We start from the raw sequence: 20,945 nt of genomic DNA, 5'->3' as shown, positions 1-20,945 counted from the left end.
GACATGGTAACTCTAGAGGTAGGGGGAGCCAAAGAGGTCGTGGTGGATGGCAAAGAGGCCAAAATGCAAACAGCAATGTGAATGCTACTAATGTGGTAAAATGGGCCATATGGCTAAAGACTGCTATAAAAAGCAGAATGACATCATGAATGGAAAATTACAATAAGGGAATTATGCATCTTCTAGTAGATAGGGTGATAACAGAAATGAGCATTTGTTTATGGTGCAGCACATGACCAATTCTGTGACAAGTGCAGAAGAAAGCAATGATGTGTGGTATGTTGACTCAGGTGCATCAAACCACATGACATGTCATGCAGAATGGATGCAGGATGCAAGGAAAATGGAAAAACCAGGATTTATGGAGACTGGTGATGATACTGCATATCTTATTGTGCAGATTGGAAAAATTCCTTTGTCTATGCAAGATGGGAAAAAGAAATACATTTTGGATGTATTTCATGTCTCAAATATCACAAAGAACCTGGTTTCTGTTGGTCAAATGGTTGAGCAGGGCTTGCAGGTCAGATTTAATTCTCGTGGATGCTTTGTTGAGGATATGAAAAATAAAGATCGCTTGATAGCAAAAGGAAAGAAGAAGGACAGAATGTTTACGTTGGATGCAGACATGCCTGAATTGAGTGTAGCAATGTTTGCACATGGGATTGATGTAGTTGCAGATATTGATATCTGGTATAAACGCATTGGTCATGTTAATGTACAACGACTTAAATCAATGCAAGCCTAAAATATTGTTGCAGGATTTCTTGAATTCAAGATTGCAGAAATGCATAAGATATGTGAAGCTTGTCAATTTGGAAAACAGGCAAGGAAACCATTTCCTAGACATGTTCAACAGAGTAAGAAGCTATTGGAATTAATCCACTCTGATGTGTGGACTACTAAAGCTGCATCTATTGGAGGTTGTCATTATTTTGTCACTTTTATTGATGACTATAGCAGAAAAGTTTGGGTGTATTTTATGAAAAAGAAAAGTGAAGTGTTTGGGCATTTCAAAACTCTTAAAGCTATGGTTGAAAAAGAAACAGGCCTGTAAATAAAATGTCTAAGGTCAGATGGAGGGGAGAGTACCTCTCAAATGAGTTTGCAAGGTTCTTGCAGAAGTATGGTATAAAGCAGTAATATTCATGCAGTCATACCCCACAACAAAATAGAATTGCAGAAAGGAAAAACATGCATATTGGAGAGGTATCTCGTGCCATGCTCAATGAAAAAGACTTGCCAGATTTTTATTGGGCTGAAGCAGTTGCTACAACAGTCTACATAATGAAGAGGACTCCCACTGCAGCAATACATGGGATGACTCCAGAGAAGAGGTATACTGGTAGGAAACCAGATATTTCTCATTTGAAGATTTTTGGTTGCATTGCCTATGTTCATGTTTCAGATGAGTTGAGATTCAAGTTGGATCCAAATGCTGAGAAGTGCATCTTTATTGGTTACTCTCTGCAGCAGAAAGGGTATAGATGCTATAACCCTTCTACTCGTAAGTTTACAGTGAGCAGAGATGTTTTTGATGAGATAAGTAGCTGATATAAAACAGTAAATGTGATTGATGATGTAGATGCACAAAATGGTAATGCTGCACAGAATTCACAGCAGCAGTCACAAAATATTAGTGGACCTGGAGTGTCCTCTAGCAGTGGTTCACATTCTTCGCCATGGACAGGTAGATTGAGATTAGGAGAATATCCTCAAAACAATGCAGATAGTGGTATGCAGGTTTCACGAAAAGGAAAAGAGAAGGTAGATCAGCCCATGTTTGATGTGAATGCAGGTCACTCTTATGTGGATGGTGAATCCAGTGGCTCAGAACAGAGCATTGATAATGAGTTGGTTATTTCTTCTATTGTTACACCTGGAGTAAGGAAGATCAGGGATGTTTTGAGAGCACCTGGGAGTGAACCTACTTTGCGTAGGTCTACCAGAGCTAGGTATCCTGTGGATAGATTGAAATATGATGGATTTATAGCCATTCACTATGCCTATATGGTCAAAGTGATACAGGAACCAGAACTCACTTCTTTTGAGCAAGCCATTGGAAAAGAAAAATAGGAGAAAGCCATGGATGAAGAAATGGATGCCTTGGAAGCAAATGCTACATGGGAATTGGTACCTTTGCCTAAAGATAAGAATGGAATTGGTTGTAAGTGGGTTTATAAGGTGAAGCACAATGTAGATAGTTCTGTGAATAGATACAAGGCAAGATTAGTAGTCAAGGGTATGCACAAATATATGGCATTGATTATGAAGAAACATTTAGTCCGGTTGCAAGGATGGCAACCGTAAGAGCAGTCATTGCTATGGCTGCATCAAAGGGATGGTCTTTACATCAGATGGATGTAAAGAATGCCTTCTTGCATGGTGATTTGCAAGAAGAGATCTATATGGAGCAGCCACCAAGTTATGTGCATGCTGTTCATCCTGAGTTTATTTGCAGGTTGAAGAAAGCCTTGTATGGCTTAAAGCAAGCACCTAGAGCACGGTCTGACAAGATAGGACAATATCTTGTCACTATTGGCTTTCAGATTTCCAAGGTAGATTTCTCACTTTATGTGAGAAAAACAGAGAAATGTATTATGCTACTTGTTATTTATGTTGATGATTTGATTATGACAGGTGATAGTGATGAAGATATCCTTGATGTGAAAATGCTATTGAAGCAGAAGTTTGAGATGAAGGATTTGGAAGAGTTGTGTTATTTCTTGGGCATTGAGGTGATTAGATTACCAAGTGGGATACGGCTCTTGCAGCGGCAGTATGGATTGGACATGTTGTGCAAACATGGGATGATAGGTTGTAAGCCTATTTCAGTTCCTTTGGAGCAGAATGTGAAGCTGAGCGCAGATGTAGGTGAGCTTCTCGAAGACCCTACTATGTACAGACGGATAGTAGGAATTTTGATTTATATGACTATTACCAGGCCAGATTTGAGCTACGCTGTTGGTTTGGTAAGTCAGTTTATGCAGGCTCCAAGGAAACCGCATTTGGACGCGGCTAGATGCATACTCAGGTATGTGAAGTCCACATTACAGTATGGACTATTTTATGAGATTGGGGTTCAGATACAGTTGCATGGATACACTGATGCTGATTGGACTGGCTGGTAGTATTTCTAATAGACGATCTATCAGTGGATATGTGTTCTCTTTTGGAAGTGCTGCAGTCACTTGGAGCAGCAAGAAACAGCCTACAGTTGCTTTGTCGAGCACAGAGGCTGAGTACAGGGGTGCAGGAATGGCTGCATGTGAGGTAGCTTGGTTGCATAAGCTACTTTATGATATGCATCAGCCTACAGATTGGCCAGTTGTCATTTATTGTGGCAACATGAGCAGTATACACTTGGCAAATAACCCAGTCTATCATGCTAGAACAAAGCACATTGAGGTGCATTATCACTATGTGCGGGAGAGGGTTTTACTAGGTCTTATTGATCTAGTTTATGTCAGCACAGAGGATCAGGTAGCTGACATATTCACGAAGGCATTGGGCGCAGAGAAGCTGCGCAATTTCAGAGACCTGCTTGGTGTGCAGGAATTGGGATTGAGCTTAAGGGGGAGTGTTGAGATATCGAGCTCCACTCGTGATATGCCAGGGTGACTGTTGTGCATTTATGTCACCGACTTGTTAGCTGCAGATGCAGTTGGTACACCGCCCATGAATAATAGCTAGATGACAGCTATCCTTATCTACTCTAGTTCGTGGCTCAGTTAGTATGCCACCTTAGTTAGTTGAGTTTGGTTTGAGACCCATATATAGGGTTCTTCTATTTCTCTGTACTAGAGTTCTTTTTGGCTTACACAACTAAGAAGAGGAAAACTGTTTTCAGCCTCCACCTTTGTGTGTATTTTCCCATTGTGTAAGTGAGAAAGCTACAAGTGAGACTCCTTCCTTCTCTCCCACAATCTTGACACAAAGTTCTCAATAAGGTGACTGTCAATAATAGATATCCTTTGCTGAGGACGGATGATCTTATAGATTGACTTTGTGGTGCGTGCTATTTCAACAAAATCAATCTAAGGTCCAGATATTGTTAGATACTAGTAGCTTGAGAGGATGTCCTAAAAACTCTGTTTTGAATGTGATATAGACATTATTAATTTTGATTCTATCTTTTAGATTGACCAATGCTCTTGTAGCTTTCTAACAGTAGATGTACGCTTTATTTTGTCCGTACCTTAGAAAGTGGATAGTTGTTTTCCTCAACAACATTCTTATTCATAGTATGTCGTTGGAGGAGTATGACAAACACTTGCATATCGTCTTATATCTCTTAAGATGATAGCAACTGTTTGCCAAACTATCCAAATGCGAATTCTTTCATACGGATCTGTTATACCTTGGTCATGTCATCTCGATTGATGGCATTCGAATTGATCTTGAAAATGTATGAGTAGTGCTTGATTAGCCTATTTTGGGGACCATAAGGTAAGTAAATATTTTTAAGGTTTTACGAGGTTTTTTTGAAATTAAGGCTATGTTCATATTGTTGAACTCTTAACACGTTTGCTTAAGGGTATCTTAAGCAAGAAGAATCACATTAGAGTGTCCATTGTTTGGACTAGTGAGCTTGATCAATGTTTTCAAACATTGAAATGACTTGTTACTTTTGCATTGATGTTGCAAATTATTGAGTTGAATAAACCTTTTGAGATTCATATGGATGTAAGTGATTATACTTTAGGTATTGTTCTTTATCAAGATGACCAACCTATCGCATTCGAAAGCCGTAAGTTTGCGGATGCCCAGATATGTTACACTATCCAAGAGGAATTATAGGCAATCATCGGTGCGCTTAAAGTATGGCATCATTATTTGTACGGTGCTTGGTTTATTATTTGGATGGACCACTACTCATCGAAATACCTATGTGATTAGCTTAATCTTTGTGGCCGTAAAGCGAGATGGGCGGAGCTTTTGCAAGAGTTTGTCTTCCAAATTCACTATAGAAGGGTGCAACTAATATGGTTATTGATACCTTAGTAAATTCGTGAAGTCAATGCCTTGTTGTCCTTCAAAATTTCGATTGATTTCTATCTTTCTCTCAAAGGGTGTTGCCAAAATGATCTTCACTTTGGTAAGATCTAGCAACTAGTTCAAGAGGGACCAAGTAGCCCATGAAGCTTAGGCAGTCCAAATGCTCGAAGGTTGGCTATTGAGAGAAAGATGGCAGAAAAGTATTCCATTCGGAATGGATTGCTTTTTAAAGAAGGGAAAATGTGTGCGCCCAATAATCAGGATATTTGCAAGAAAATTTTATATGAATGTCACAATACACTGAGCATTGGATACCCTGGCATACACAGGACTTTGGCCTTGGTTACTTGTTATTTTTATTGGCCACATATTAAGACTATTGTTGAGTCTAATGTGCGTGAGTGCCCATAGTGTATAGACAGGCGGGGATATTGCATCTTTCACAAATCCTTGATAGGAAACAGAGTAGCATTTCTATGGATTTTGTAGTAGGATTGCCCTGAACGAATCAAGGTCATGATGCAATTTGGATTGTGGTCAACTGATTGACGAAAATGGCTCTATTCATTCCTACAAAGACCAGTGGTTTGGGATTTGGGATTGGATTCATCTTTAAAGTGGGTAGAATACCCTTAGCTGTGGATGGTGCGATTTCTATTTTGTGTCTAATAACTTTGGCCTTTGAGTAACAATTGTCATTTACATGGCCGTGTCTCTAGTAAAATGTACAAAACCTATTCTTTCTAGGCAAGTAATGCTGGAAGGATCTTTGTGATGTTGTGACCTTACCCCTCACTTTTTCCTTCAATGACGGAGAGTGAGCGTCGGTATCGGAATGAGGTTTTTGTTTAGGATCAATTTAGGAGTGTGCCACTAGGTGAGAGTATCTAGGTGATTCCTTTTCACTCCTTGTTTCCTTGAAGGAAGGAAGGGATGCATGAACATGAGTGGGGTTTGTGCCTTTGGGCAACCAAGGAAGTTGGTTTGTGTGTTGGAGGGGGATTCTCCACACAACTGGACCAAAGGACTGTGCGATGCACTTGCACATATGAAGGAGGTGCCAAGTGCACAAATAGCATTCCTGGAAACAAAGCACTAGGGTGCAAAGTGGCACACCTTTGAGTGTGCAATGATGACATAAAACCCATCAAGGACATGTGAGAGAGTGCAATGGAAGAGAAACATGAACATGGAGAGAAGAGAGAAACAACAAGAGAGAAGAGAATGAAGTGATAATCTGCACTGAATCTGAAGGAATGCTGAATATAATGGCAGACTGATCAGTCCTTGCACACAGCCCAATGCAATCAGTGAGGGCATTGGATCAGGCTGATGACAATGGCTGCACTGGAGGCAGAGAATGTTAGAGACGGAGTGTGCTGAACTTGCAGAAGAATGATGAATGTCTGCTGCCTCCAATTTGCCTATTTTCTGCTATATATAGCAGAAAATGACCAGAATTGGCCACCTTGAATAATGATGAATAAAATAATGCAGTTGGCCAACATAAAACTGGCAGGCCAGCTTGATTTGAAGGCGAAAATGCTGTCAACAGACTCTAAGCAGGTTGCCCAATATCTGGCCCTAATAACAGGGATCCCAGCCACTGAAAAAGAAATGCAAGCATGCTGGTGCTAGTGCGAACACACTCAAATTTCACTTAAAAAGAAATGCATACACCTAGACTGGGCTAAAATAGTTAGAACTCCCTTTGTCTTTGTCGAACTCTGATGGGGCTCACAACTAGGAGATGATGGGAGTAGCTGAAGATCCAAAGACATCATGTGATGAGAGCATTGTCCTCTGTGGGACACTAGGCCATTGCTAACTCAAAGTCCACGATCTGCTCCCATACAAAATGGTACTAGACCTTGATGTGCTTCACATGAGCATGAAATAGAGGGTTCTTTGCCAGAGCTATGGCACTTTAGTTATCCATGCACCGCTGTGTGGGTCTTGTCTATGGAAAGTCAATCTTTGCCAATAATTGACGGAGCCAAATTGCCTCTTGAGTGATAGAGCAAAGTGTTTCATACTCAGCCTTTGTAGAGGATAATGCCATGGTAGGCTGCTTCTTATTGCTCCTTGAGATAGCTCCCAAGCCAAGGGAGAAAACAAAACCCATCGTGGAGCATCAAGTCTCCACGTCACTTGCCTAATCTAAGTCACTCCATCCAGTGAGAGTGGCCCCCTCTCCATACACGATCCCATTAGATCGAGTCTCCTATAAATAGTGCAACGCTTGTGATGTGACTCTCCAGTGAGCATGAGTAGGAGTCTTCACAAAAGAAGACATTAATGCCATTGCAAAAGAAAAGTTAGGCCTAGTATGGATAAGCCAGATCAAAGATCCGAGGCACTTATAACGGTTGGCATTAGGAAGGGGAACTCTGGTAGTCACCATCTTGGATTGAGGATCAATGTGGCATGAAATGGGCTTATAGTAAGCTATACCAAACTTCGAAAGAAGCTTGGAGATATACATGTGCTGGAAAATAAAGTTCCTGTGTGTCAAGACCAAGGAAGAAGTGTAGGATCTCAAGGTTCATCATGTCAAACTCCTGTTGCAAGATCTCTGGAGTCCAATCCACGTGCTATGAGTCACTTCCTGAAATAATTAACTCATCCACATATAAGATGACCAAAGCGCACCTCTCATCCTCAACCTTATATTAAAGGTTGAGGTCACGATAAGAGTGATGGAAGCCACTTTGTAGAAAGAAACGATCAATCAGTTGTCACCAAGCCCTAGGAGCTTGCTTTAGGCCATAGAGAGCCTTCCACAACATGTAAACATGATCCTCCTTTCCCAACTCATGAAAATTAGGAATTTGATCAACATAAATCTCCACCTCTAAGATGCTATTCAAGCATGCAGACTTTATGTCCATCTGGTAAACCAGCCAACGGTGATGAGTTGCAAAAGCCAAAACAACCCTAATAGTAAAGATACATGTTGTAGGTGCAAAACGTCTTGGAATAGTTCAAGCTTGCCCTTTGTGCAAAACCTTTGGCAACAAGACTAGCTTTGTGCTTGTCCAAGGTGGCATCAGCTAGGTATTTGGTCATATGGACCCACTTCACACCTATCATCTTTTGCTTCCCTCAACACGGAACCAACTCCCAAGTTTGATTATGTTTGATGGAATCAAGCTCCTCCTACATAGCATGGTGTTATACATTTTGTGCAAGAGCCTCATCGGTAGTAGTAGGCTCATGATCCTGTAAAGTCTGAGACATAAGGGCATAGCTCACACAAAGTAAACTACCTTGCCGAGCCTTGGCTGATCTATGTGGGCTTGTCGGTGTAGCATGAAAATGAGAGACACCTGCATCTTGCATAAGCTGCTTGTACCATCGTGGAATAACAATAGACTCATTTTGCTATGATGGAGATTGAGAGGCCTTCGATACCTATAGTGCATGTGTTTAGGATAGGGACTCTCCCTCATTGGGTAAAGGTTCATTCTCCTCATTAGAAGAAGAGGGCTCCCCTCCGGACCGCTCAACACCCCTTGAAGACATCTAAGGGGATGGGAAAGGAGTAGAAATACTCAATGGAGTAGAAAGAGCCATCAAGGGTGGAAGGGAAACTGAAGGGGGAGGAGTTGCAGATAAAGGGATAGTGCTGATGGGTAACTTGGAAGGAAGGGAAGGGGCTGATGGTTGGGCGGGTCAGTCGATGACAAAGAATCGCCTACATTAGAAGCACTATCAATTGGATTATCAGAGGCCATAGCCTCATCAAACACCTCTTGGTCGTACTATAACCAACCAAGATAAACTTCTTTGACTTCAGGTGGTTTGGAGGAGGGGGGGGGAGGGGGGGAATTGTAGGCTGAATGATATGCATGGCCATTGCAAGATCTGGAGGTGATGACATCGGCAAGCTGGAGTGAAATGTAGATTGGAGGTGCTTGATGGATGCAGGCTTGGGGAGGTAGACTGATGAGGGTAGGGGGTGAATTGGTGGTAGACTAGGATGCAAACTGACCTAGCACACTCTATTTATAGATGAGGAACCAACCGGAAAGTGGAGTGTGCTTATGGGACATTGAAACACGTTTAGTGCATTTGAGTTTTGGGGCTGTTTAATGAGCTAATGAAGGTTTAATGTGTAATGCACCTTTTAAAGCTTAACAAGGGGTTGGACCCAAGAGGTGTGATCTTTAAGTGTGGGAGCATTATAGCTCCATTGTTGTTAGTTATTTGTTTGCTGATTTACAGTCTAGTCATTGTGGGCCAATCTTCAAATAGCAAGGGTAGGGTTAGGGGTAGTGAATATGCAGCGTGCACTCTCTTTTGTTTATGCACACACATATGCATGGTCATATTTACATGTAAATAGATGTGCTCATCCAATTTCTTTCACTTCCAACAAATGTAATTGGCAATCAAGTTGTTATTTCTGTTCTAGATATTTGATGTGATGTATGATCAGGTTTGTGTTTTTGTGCCACAAATAATTTACATATCGTGATCTTGAAGGCATGGGCAATATGTTTAGTTTTGGCCTTGTTCCAGACTTTGACTTGAGTTCTGAAAAATGGCTAATTTAAAGAAAATTATGATAGCTAGACTTTACATCATGATTGTGAAATTGAGGCCATGCATAATGCATTTAGTGGCCTTGTTCCAAGCATTGATTGAAGATTTGAAAAATACTAATTTAAATGGAAATAGGAAAGAATTGGTGGTGGGGAATTGTCACCAGACACAATCGTGTTGATTATCAGTTATGTTGAGGTACACGTCCTTTTTCTTGTAGGTTACCTACTCAGGTTGTTGGGGAGTCAAATCTTGCTCACAGAATCATACTCAATTGGCATGATGGTAACATTCTTGTTAAGCTGTTTGGTGTTTATGCTTTACATTTGGAAACTGTTTATTTTTAGTGACATCAATGGGGGAATCAACTTGGCATACGCAGCACCTCCTGATGTCCGAAAAACCTATGAAGAGTTTCTGCATGCTGTTGCTGACCTAGTTGATGGCGAACTCATCTCCGAGGAGTTGCAAGAAACAAGTAACATTGTGTACAAGATTTTGAGCAATAGCGAGCCTAGTGATTCCACAAAATCTACAATCGAGATGAAAAAGTGAGCACGTTGATTTCAGTAAAGTGCTTCAAAGTCATGTTAGATTATTAATGTCTGAAATGTCATCTCATGGCAGTAGCAACACAATGTAGGGTCCCTTGAGAAATTTAGTATGATATTTTGGCTTGCTGATTAGAGTGCTGTTGCATGTACCATGTTTAATATAGGTCAATAAATGAGTTGTTGCATAAGAAATACTATCATGGTTTTTGGAAAATTTTCCGGAAAAGATATAATTAGTTGGTGATGACTAATGTCGTCTTACGCTCAGAATTTACACTTGCAGGCAAATTTGTCTGCTACACTCTAATGTGTCACAGGTCAAACTTGCTAGGGGGTCATACCTGCTGGCCAGATGATGGCTTTTTAGCTCTCATTTGGATGATTGCCAATGGCCATGCACACTCTGGAGTTTTGACACGAGAATTCAAAGAGAAGATGAAATGGAAATGTCTGTGAAATGGGAAATAGTTGAAATCAGACAAGGGAGTTGAGTTAGAGGTTGTCTAATCATATTACTCTACTTTGTGTGAGTGCTCAATATGGGCTGTTTGTGCAATGAAATAGGCTACTGGCTTCGACTGAAGGAAACCACCTCTCTTTATGCTACATAACAAAATTAATAGCTTTTTCTTGCCATGAAAGCAAAACAAATTCATTTTAGCAAATGCAATAAGATGCGATGCCATATGCATGCCAGCACTGCCATATCATCATGCCACGTCAATACTGTCAGCATTCGGTGTTTCATGCATGTCATCTCTTGGTTGTCAGTTCATGTGCATTTGTCCAGCCCAACTTTTGTGTGCATTTTAGCATTCTTTACAGCCTGATTGTGACGTTTTTCAGCCCTATTCGCACTTGTATTGTAGCTGTGCCATGTGGCAGTGTCTGGTGGCCAGATTCACTGCATTTTCTATTACTGTTCGGATCGGATGTTTATGCCATTGTGGCAATACTTGGCCAGTTTATTGGTTGCTGCCTTCAGGGCTGATCATTTGCTAGCTTCTTTTGTCAGATGGGAGAGGATCGAGGTGCAGCTGAAGTGCAGTAGACAGTGTGAGAGTGAGAGTCAGAGTTGAGCACGACACCCAATGCAATAGTACTGAATAGAGTGTTAGCTGAAAGTACAAATGATAACCCTTATACCTTAGAGTTATAAGGGGCTGTTCACACCCGAACACAGTAAGTGCCCGTAAGTGTGCACCACAAGCACATACAAAATAGTACACATAATCTGGGGGAAAAAACCTCTCCTACCGAGAGTAAAAAGTGCCCCAGTGTCCTAGTGATCACCCGCACACTCCCATATGAGCGTAGGCGTAAGTAAGGCGTGTGAGATACCCAACAAACCCCCCTGGAGTGAAGAGTGATCAAGTGTACAAGGATCATCCGCCACCAAAGGGCGTCAAATTCAAAGCATCGCGAAATGCTTCAAATTTGTCTCGTGGAAGAGCTTTGGTGAAGATGTCTGCCACATTGCTGGTGGTAGGACAGTAGACAAGGCTGATATCACCTGCATGTAGCCTCTCTCTGACAAAGTGGTAGTGAATCTCTATGTGTTTCGTGCGAGCATGAAACACAGGGTTCCGTGCCACTGCAATGGCACTCTGACTGTCAGTATATAAAGGAGTAGGCTCCGTAACAGATACATCCAAATCAGCAAGTAAGCGTCTAAGCCATACGCACTCAACTGCAGTAGTGAAGGCTGCCTTGTACTCAGCTTCACATGACGACGTGGCAACAGTGGATTGTTTCTTGCTAAGCCAAGAAATGCATGACGAGCCAAGAAAGAAACAATTGCCACTAGTGGAGTGACGAGTATCAAAATCACCAGCCCAATCAGAGTCACTGTAAGCATGTAACTGCAGTGGTCCCCCCTTGGCATAAAGCAATCCAAGAGCTCTAGTACCCTGCAAGTAACGAAACACACGCTTCACAGCTTGCCAATGCGACATACGAGGCTGATGCATGTACCTGCTCAAAACTGAAACGGCAAACTGTATGTCTAGCCGAGTGTGGCATAGATAGATGAGACATCCCACTGCTGGAGCATAAGTATGGATATCAAACAAATCACTGTCATCATGTAATGACAGTTTGAGCCCAGGTTCCATGGGTGTACAAACTGGCTTGCAATCCTGTAAGCCAAACTTCTCAAGAAGTTGCCCAATGTACCTTGACTGACATAATCCAATGCCTCTAGCATCATGTACAAACTGGATGCCCAAGTAATAGTGCAAAATACCCAAGTCAGACATGTCAAAAGTTTGCTGTAAATTATTTTTGAATGCTGAAATCTGATCAGCACGTGTTCCAGTGAGCAAAAGGTCGTCTACATATAGACACAAAATCAGCATGGATCCCCCCTCTTTATGTACATAAAGGGTAGACTCAGAAGGGCTGTTTACAAACCCCTGACTAAGCAAGAAGGCATCTATCTTTGCGTACCAAGCTCGTGGAGCTTGTTTCAAACCATATAGAGCTTTTTTCAGCTTGCATACTAAATTTTCTGAGCCTTCAACTGCAAAACCAATGGGCTGCTGTACATACACTTCTTCCTGAAGTTCCCCATGTAAGAATGCAGTCTTTATATCCAGGTGATGCACTTTCCAACCAAAATGTGCAGCCAAGGCAATTATAGACCGAATGGTCGTCATACGGGAGGTAGGAGCAAAGGTCTCCTCATAGTCAATGCCCTTTTTCTGTGCGTAGCCTTTAGCTACCAGCCGTGCCTTGTACTTATCTATGGATCCATCTGCATTCCTTTTCAATTTGTAGACCCATTTCGTACCAATGGCACGCTTGCCAACTGGCAAAGACACCAAATCCCAAGTATGATTCTTATGAATAGAATCCAATTCAGCTTGCATGGCTGCCATCCAATGCACACTATGTCGTGCATCCTCAAAATATTCAGGCTCCTCATTATCATGAGTACATGCTGCCATAACCAACTCCATGGAATGTGCTGAATCATGCAGTCGAGTTTGCCTTCGAGTACGACCAGCCAAGGGTGTTTCCAAATGACTATCTCTCATAGTCTGCGTGTACCATCTAGGCACCTGTCTTGCTTCCTGACTGTGTACAAGTTCCTGCTGAATTTCAGTTTCAGCAATGTGCTGATTTACTGCATGTTCCATAGGAGCAGCTGGCTGAACATTAGGTTCATTTGCTGAAGTACCAGCTGAATCACCAAATGTGATGGGCAGCAGCCCTTCAAAGACATCACGGGCAGCCTGATATGTATCAAAACCAGCCAAGGATAATTCTGATTTTTCATCAAATACAACATCCTTGCTGACAAAAACCTTCTTGGTCACGGGATCATAGAGTCTGTAGCCTTTGCTTTCGCTGCTATATCCCATAAAGATGCATTTTACAGCCTTGTTGTCCAACTTCTTTCGAAGTACCTGTGGAATATGGGCATATGCAAGACACCCAAAAGTACGGAAGTGGCCAACAGAAGGTTTGCGGCTGTGCCAAGCCTCAAAAGGTGTGACGGTTTTCAAGGCCTTGGTAGGGCATCTGTTCAAAATGTGGCAAGCGCACATGACGGCTTCCATCCAAAAACTATGAGGCAAACTCTTTGCCTTCAGCATACATCAGGCCATCTCCATGAGTGACCGATTTTTCCTCTCTGCTACCCCATTCTGCTGTGGAGTATATGCAGTAGTGTACTGATGGATAATGCCCTTCTGCTGCAAATAAGAATTCAGCATAGAGGACATGTATTCCCCCCCTCGGTCCGAACGGAGAGTCTTAATCTTGCAACCAGACTGAGTTTCCACAAGTGCACTGAAAGCCAAAAATGCATCATACACTTCTGACTTCTTTTTCAAGCAGTAGACCCAGCACAAACGTGTAAAGTCATCAATAAATGTTACAAAATAGTAACAACCACCCAATGACTGTGTCTGCATGGGCCCACAAACATCCGAATGCACAAGCTGCAATCTGGCTGTTGCTCTAAAAGCAACATCACGGGGAAAAGAGAAACGATGCATTTTCCCCAAAATGCAACCCTCGCATAAATGCTCAGGAGGTCTCTCCAAGAGAGGTAATCCATCCAACATCTGAGTACGCTGTAATAGCATCAAGCTGCCATAGTTTACATGCCCCAAACGAGCATGCCATAACTCTGCCTCTAACATAGCAGGAGTAAGAGTGGATGTCAAATATGCAGACTGATCTACCGAAAGAGCATCCAACTCATATAACCCATGACACAGAGAACCTGTCAAGACCAATGTCATGTGTTCCTTGTCACGGACCATGCAACGGTCATCATCAAAGGTGACCTGCAAACCACAACGTGCCATAGAAGAAATGGAAAGCAGATTCTTCTTAATGCCAGGCACATACAAAGCATCCTGTAGGCAGAGAATAGAGCCATCAATGGCTGTAAGCTGAATCTCCCCAATACCACGAACAGGGTATGATGCATTATTAGCGCACTGAACAGACTTCCCAACGGGAGGTGCACCAAGAGAAGCAAACAAATCTCTACGAGATGTGATATGCCGTGAAGCACCACTGTCAAAGAACCAAGTGTCAGCATCTTCTGTAGAGCTAAATGCTCTATCAGCCCAAGAGACATCATAACTGCAAGTGTAAAAACAATAGTCCCTGTCTGCAACAAAGGACGCGGACTCACTAGCAGTGGAAGGAGCTGCAGAAACAGACATCCCTGACTCCTTCTTCTTCTCTTTGGCGATGCGCTTCCTGCACTCAGTGATGTAGTGGCCAGGCTTCTTGCAGTAATGGCATTTTCCTTTCTTGGCTTGCGTGCCCCCCTGTTTCTGACTTGTCTGTGAAGTGTTACTACTACCAGAACTCTGCGAAGCATTTTTCCCTTGGCTGTTTTTACCCTTCTGCCTTGACATAAAAGCCTGCTCAGAGGCTATACCATCCACACCACTGTTCCGTCTAGTTTGTTCCTCCTCTAGAAGCAAACTGACAAGCTGAATGAAAGTGATGGGCTCTTTCGAAATCCTCATAGTGAGGTTCAAGGCAGTATGAAAAGCCAAGTAAGAGGGAGGCAGTGAATTCAATGTCGTAGAAATCAGCTGCGCATCTGAGTAGTACTCATCCACATTCATGAGTTGCTCCCGCAAGTCCTGAATTTTGTTGAGATGATCCTGCATAGAATCACCCTCATTCATCTTTAGAGTCTCTAGCTCTTTCTTCAAGAAAGAGATGCGAGTCTCATTCTTTCCTGCAAACATCTGCTCCAATATCAACCAAGCTTCTTGTGAAGAAGCTGCTGAACGAATATGAGGAATGATAGAACGTTGAACTGCCAATGCAATCAGCGACATAGCCTGTGCATCCCGTGTATCCCAAGTTTTCTGAGCTGCAGTTCTTGGGGGAAGTGGCTGAGCGGGGTGAGGTGGAGGGGGCTGAGGTTGCCCTCTTGCACGTCCTCCTGGAGGAGGAGTAGCGGGAGCCACGACTCCCGGTCGTGCTTCCTCTCCACTGACATAATCCCACAAATTTTTGGCCACTAATACATTCTTCATCATGAAAGACCAAAGGGAATAATTGTTCCCATCCAATCGGTCTTCCTTAGACACATAGGTGAATACATCTCCTCCCTGATTTGCCATTATTTCCCAAAAGGTAATAGAGCAATGTCAATGCAGTACGGGCTGGAAATCTGCAAATTTCCAGAAATTGCAGCAAACACAAGTCTGCAATTAATGTGCAAAGGGTACTCTGTCAAAAAAAAAACTGTCACTGATGCACGCTTCCCAAGGTGCAATTAGTGCTCAGCAGCACTAAAACATCAAAAGCCCCAAAATTTTCTGCCCAAAATTTCTGTCACAAATGTCTGTTACAAAAGCCCCAAAATGTGCATTCAATGTGTCACAGACAGACACAGCACGTTTCCCAATGCTGAAAACTGAACCTGCTGCTGCTCTGTTACATACACAGAGCACGTGTCCCAATGCAGAAAATTGACCCTGCTGCTGCACGAACTCCTGTGTTGAAATAAAAAATGCAAAATGTTACCTCTGCAGAATGATTGACGACAGGCACGAATCCCGAGGCAATGTCTGTGCACAGGAGCAGGCTGGCGAACAGAGGCCCAGGCGTCAGCTGGTTGCAGAAACAGGGACGGATCTGCGCAGTCGGTAGCTGGTGGCGGGCTTCTGTAGGTACAGGAGGCGGCGTCTGCAGACAGGTGGCACGCGCAGGTACAAATGTTGACGGAGCCTGCCAGGTGCCACGCTGGGACAGGTGGCACTGGGGGCGTCTGCAATCAGCGCGCTGGGCAGAGAAGGCTGCGCCTGAACTGAAGACTTCTGCAGATGGCGCGCTGCAACTGGCGGGTGGAGCTGTGCGCTGGCGGCTGGAGCTGACGCTGGCGGGTGGAGCTGCGCTGGCGGCTGGAGCTAACCTGGCAGGTGGAGCTGCAAGTGACGTGGCTGCTGACGAAGGTACAGGCTGCACGTGCTGTACCAGACAGGTACTGACGAGCTGTCAGTGCTGATGCAAGTCCTCGGGAACCGAACAGAGCTGTTGACCAGCTCTGATACCAAATGTCAGATGGGAGAGGATCGAGGTGCAGCTGAAGTGCAGTAGACAGTGTGAGAGTGAGAGTCAGAGTTGAGCACGACACCCAATGCAATAGTACTGAATAGAGTGTTAGCTGAAAGTACAAATGATAACCCTTAATAGTACACATAATCTGGGGGAAAAAACCTCTCCTACCGAGAGTAAAAAGTGCCCCAGTGTCCTAGTGATCACCCGCACACTCCCATATGAGCGTAGGCGCAAGTAAGGCGTGTGAGATACCCAACATCTTTCACCTCCACTCTCTGATTCTGGCTTGCTTCTCCAACATTATTGGCCACATTCCAGTGCCGTCATTGATGTAGTCCAGTAGCATGCAAGGGATGACTATTGCAGCCGTGTATTCAGCATTTTGATTAGTGTTTGTAGTGTTTTCTCTCTCTCTCTCTCTCAACTTGGAAATTAGAAAGCTTCGATTTTGAATATGAAACTTGTAGTCTAAGTTCTAACTTCTTAGCACTTAGGCTCTAAGCTTGCCATCCCCCTCCCTTCCTGGTTTCCCTCAACCATGCTTGGGGTCCATCTCCAGTGAACAACACACTCTAACACTATTAGCATACATGTCTTATGTAGTCATCTCTTGCTTGTGATCCTTAGTCTTAAGCCAAACAAGCACATTAGGAGATCTGACTTTGTGTTTGTTTGCACTTTTATGCCTTTTAGACACTTTAGATGGAGGGTACATCAGTGCATTTCGTTTTAGGCACTATAGGCTGTCCTGGGCACCCATGTTTTGGGCCTGGTTAATTATATATCAGTTGTTACCTCAATTTGCTATAGACAGCCTGCCCTCTCACTCCATTCATCCATTGTGATCATCATTCAGCCAGCCTTTCTCATTGTCTTGTCCCCCTACGACCATTTGGTGCCCACAGTGACATGTAGAGCTGTGTGTTGATGCTAACCATTGCAGCCTTTTATCTTTCAGCCATTGCAGTCAGTTTGTTCCTTCTCTCTTCTGCGCTCATTCAGTTTCCTCTCTGTGTTTGCTTTCCTTTTGGCTGTGCACTCTCACATGATATCATTCACTGAGTTGGGAGCTGGAATCTTCAAAAAGGAGCAACTGTTCATCTTTCCAGCCAGCAGGGCATCATCTCCAGGCATTGCAGCCCTTGAGTTTGTAGTGTTCTTGTGCAAGGCGGCCTGATTTTGTCTCTGCAGGCTTAATTATGCTGGACAGCAACTGTGTAGGCTGCATTTTGTGCAGATCTGCTTTCAATCTGCTGCATTTTCTGTGAGGGAGACTAGCTATTGACTGTGCAGTACCATACCAGGCTGGATGACCTCTTTTTCCAGGCAGACAGGACATATATTGTGCTGCATTTCATCCTGGGCAGCTGCTGTAGCAGCAGACGACCTCTGAGATGTACTGGGTAGCTCAATCTGCACCCTGGGTGGCACCATACCAGGCTGGGTGACCTCTGTTACAGGCTGACAGACTGTTTTCCAGCAGGGCATCATCATCTGGGTACTCCTGGTTGTCATTCCAGCCCCTGGTTGACTGCGTGTTCAGGCTAAGGAACTGTTTTCACCTGCATTTTCTGCTTAGCCTCTCTGCCTGGCATCAAATCATCTCTCCCACCTTGGACCCTGAATAGGCAGAGAACACCCAGTACAGCCTCTTTTCTTGTGTTTTCTTGCAGGGTTTCTTGAAGGACATCAATGGCCGATCTGTATGATTGGAGGGATCATGTAAATTGGGATCGCAATGAAGCTATGACCGAGACCGTGAAGACGGTTGTTCATAGCTAGTCCTTGATGGGTAGTTATGGCATCCCTTGTGTAGGTTTCTATCCTATCCTCTCTACCTACATCTGAGAAGCTGGATGGGACGAACTGCCCTCTATGGTTGTGCAAAGTCGAGTGCATCCTTGACACTTTTGACCTACAGGATTTTGCTACAATCCCTATTTCCCAATCTACCATGGATCTGTGGAGATATGCTAGGGGTTGCACAAAGTAAACAAAAAATGTACGGACATGACTAAAACACAATAATTGAGAGAGTAATGCAATAAACGGAAAACTCAAAACACAAAGAACACATACACAAACAGAGAAGAGAGATAACTCTAAAGTGAATGAATGAATGTTGTAAATGAAGGAAAGAATGCACAAGATGCTCAAGGGCAGAGCTGTCCAACAATTGGTGGCTCTTGTGGGAGCAGGTTGAGGGAGGGGTTGATGTGTGTCATCCACCAACGATTGATCCCAAGTGCAGTAACTACCAATCGCAGGAGAGTTAGTCTGTCATCTCTTGGTTGTGAGCTCTTGTTAGAGTTTGACAGAGACATGGGAGCTTTGGTATTTTTAGTGCGCATGTCTCGCATTTCTTCAGTTTGTGCATAGTTTAGTGAGCCTTTCTTGGCCGTTTTATGCATTTCCTAGTCTCTCACCATTTGTCAGACATTGCCCAAACATGTACTATTTTCCTGCTATTTTTTTGAATGCAGTCTATCGGCTATTTTTTGGCCATGTGGACAGGTTGGCCAGCTCAGCAGATTTTCTGCTATTTATAGCAGACTTTGGTTGGGGCAGCATTCATTCACTTTTGCAAGTTGTGCACTCTTTGGCTTTGACACTCTTTGTCCTTGGTGGTGCCATCTTCATCAGCTTGATCTGGTTCCCTCATTGATGCTGTGGGTTTTGTGTAGGAATTGATCAATTCTCCCTTTGTATTCAGCATTCATTTTCAGTCAATGCAGATTTTTTCCTTCTTTTTTATGCTGTCTCACTCTTCCCTTCTCATTGTGTTAGTGTTCCTTCTTTTGTTGCGTACTCTCACGTGGTATCAGAGCCAAAAGTGTGACACAATTGAGCCTCTCACTTAAGAGGTGACCACCCAGCCTTCAAAACGCAGGTCATAACCTTGTGTCTATTGCGTAGGCAGCCTCCCTTGCTTGAGGCGGTAGGTTTTCAGCCTAGGCGATAGTCTTTTGACTGTTGGCAACATGTCTTTTCCGTGAGCCCTCAGCTTTTTGGCTGCAAACACAGATTTCATCCTCTAGGCGACAATATTCTCCATCGGGTGACAATTTTTCTATAGCAGGTGATAGCATCTAACACACAGGTGGTGCATCTACATCAATTGTAGTTGATTTCCTCCTGTGTCCATATTGTTTGATAGCCAAATGCAGCTTTTCTCTGTGAGTACAGGTTCTTAAAGATGTCTCATAACTAGTTTTTTGGCTTTGATGACTCAAAGGATGAGGTCTCTTATCATTCCTTTGAGAGATGGAGAGATTATCGTGCTAGTCTGTGCAAAGACCAAGAAGAATGTAGGTCATTAAATCCGTTTGTACGTGAGCCTTTTCCTATTCCCTCCCTTCATGTTCCTCTCAAGACTTGACACCATGGTCTTAAGATGCCCTTGAGGACACCCTCTGTGTTGGTGCCTATGCTTCCTTCTTTACCCAAGGAGGACCTCTTGGATGGTTCCAACTATTCTTTGTGGTCATGTAAGGTGGAGTGTATTCTTGACACCTTTAAGCTTTGGGAGTTTGTTTCTCATCCCGTACCCTATCTCGCGGAGGATCCCACCATTGGAACAATGATGGATTGTGATGCCTTATGGGATTGGTTTAACTCTCGAGCTAGATTCTTTCTTTTTGTGAGCTTATAGGATTTTTTCCTAGTACATGCTCACAAATTTAAGATTGCTGTGGAGGTTTGGAAGAAGCTTGCATCTCTCTACCATCAAAAGATGTTTGCTCATTGCATATCCCTTGAGAAGAAACTTTATATGCTTAGTGTCGATGGTTCTCCTTTCATGAAGGACCACATCAACAAATTGGAGGATATGAGAGATGAGCTTGCATCTCTCGGATGCACTATATCTTCCGAGGACATGGCTCTTAGTTGGTGGCTTGACACTACATTTACCCTTAGAATGGTGTATTACCTTAGTCATTGTTATTTCCTGTGTGAAACAGCCTCTATTTGTCTCATGAAGTTCATTGCCTCATGAAGCGCAGTTTTGGGATAGTTGCAAAAAACGTGACCTGATGAGGTATTTTGTGTATTCTTCTCATTGATGTGGTCATATGTGATGTCTATGTCTGATGTATGATGGGTTTATTTGATTATGAAGAGAATCTGGCAGTTGGTGCCATCATCTATGGTGTCTTTGTCTTATTTGCAGCATGTTTTGTGTGTTGTACTTCTCATTTTCTGATCTGTAGTGCTGAATTATAGTATGTCTATGTTTCCATATGGTTAGTTCTGAGTTTCTATGGTTTCTAGATCCGATATTGAGTATTTACCCCATGA

At 43.2% G+C, this 20,945-nt stretch overlaps 1 protein-coding gene across 1 annotated transcript in view; it reads left to right on the top strand.

Moving 5' to 3' along the window:
- LOC148024637 (U5 small nuclear ribonucleoprotein helicase) overlaps positions 1-20,945 on the top strand; it is a 276,793-nt gene that overhangs the window by 29,359 nt on the left and 226,489 nt on the right. The window contains exons 3-4 of the mRNA XM_087694266.1: positions 9,767-9,831; positions 9,929-10,097. Coding sequence (XP_087550392.1) covers positions 9,767-9,831; positions 9,929-10,097 — 234 coding nt within the window. The remainder of the gene's footprint in view (positions 1-9,766; positions 9,832-9,928; positions 10,098-20,945) is intronic.

The sequence above is a fragment of the Lygodium microphyllum genome, chromosome 15, assembly GCF_053477565.2.
Source record: "Lygodium microphyllum isolate KBCC chromosome 15, Lygodium_microphyllum_v1.1.10, whole genome shotgun sequence".
Taxonomy (NCBI): Eukaryota; Viridiplantae; Streptophyta; class Polypodiopsida; order Schizaeales; family Lygodiaceae; genus Lygodium; species Lygodium microphyllum.
This window is presented reverse-complemented; position numbering and strand designations above follow the sequence as displayed.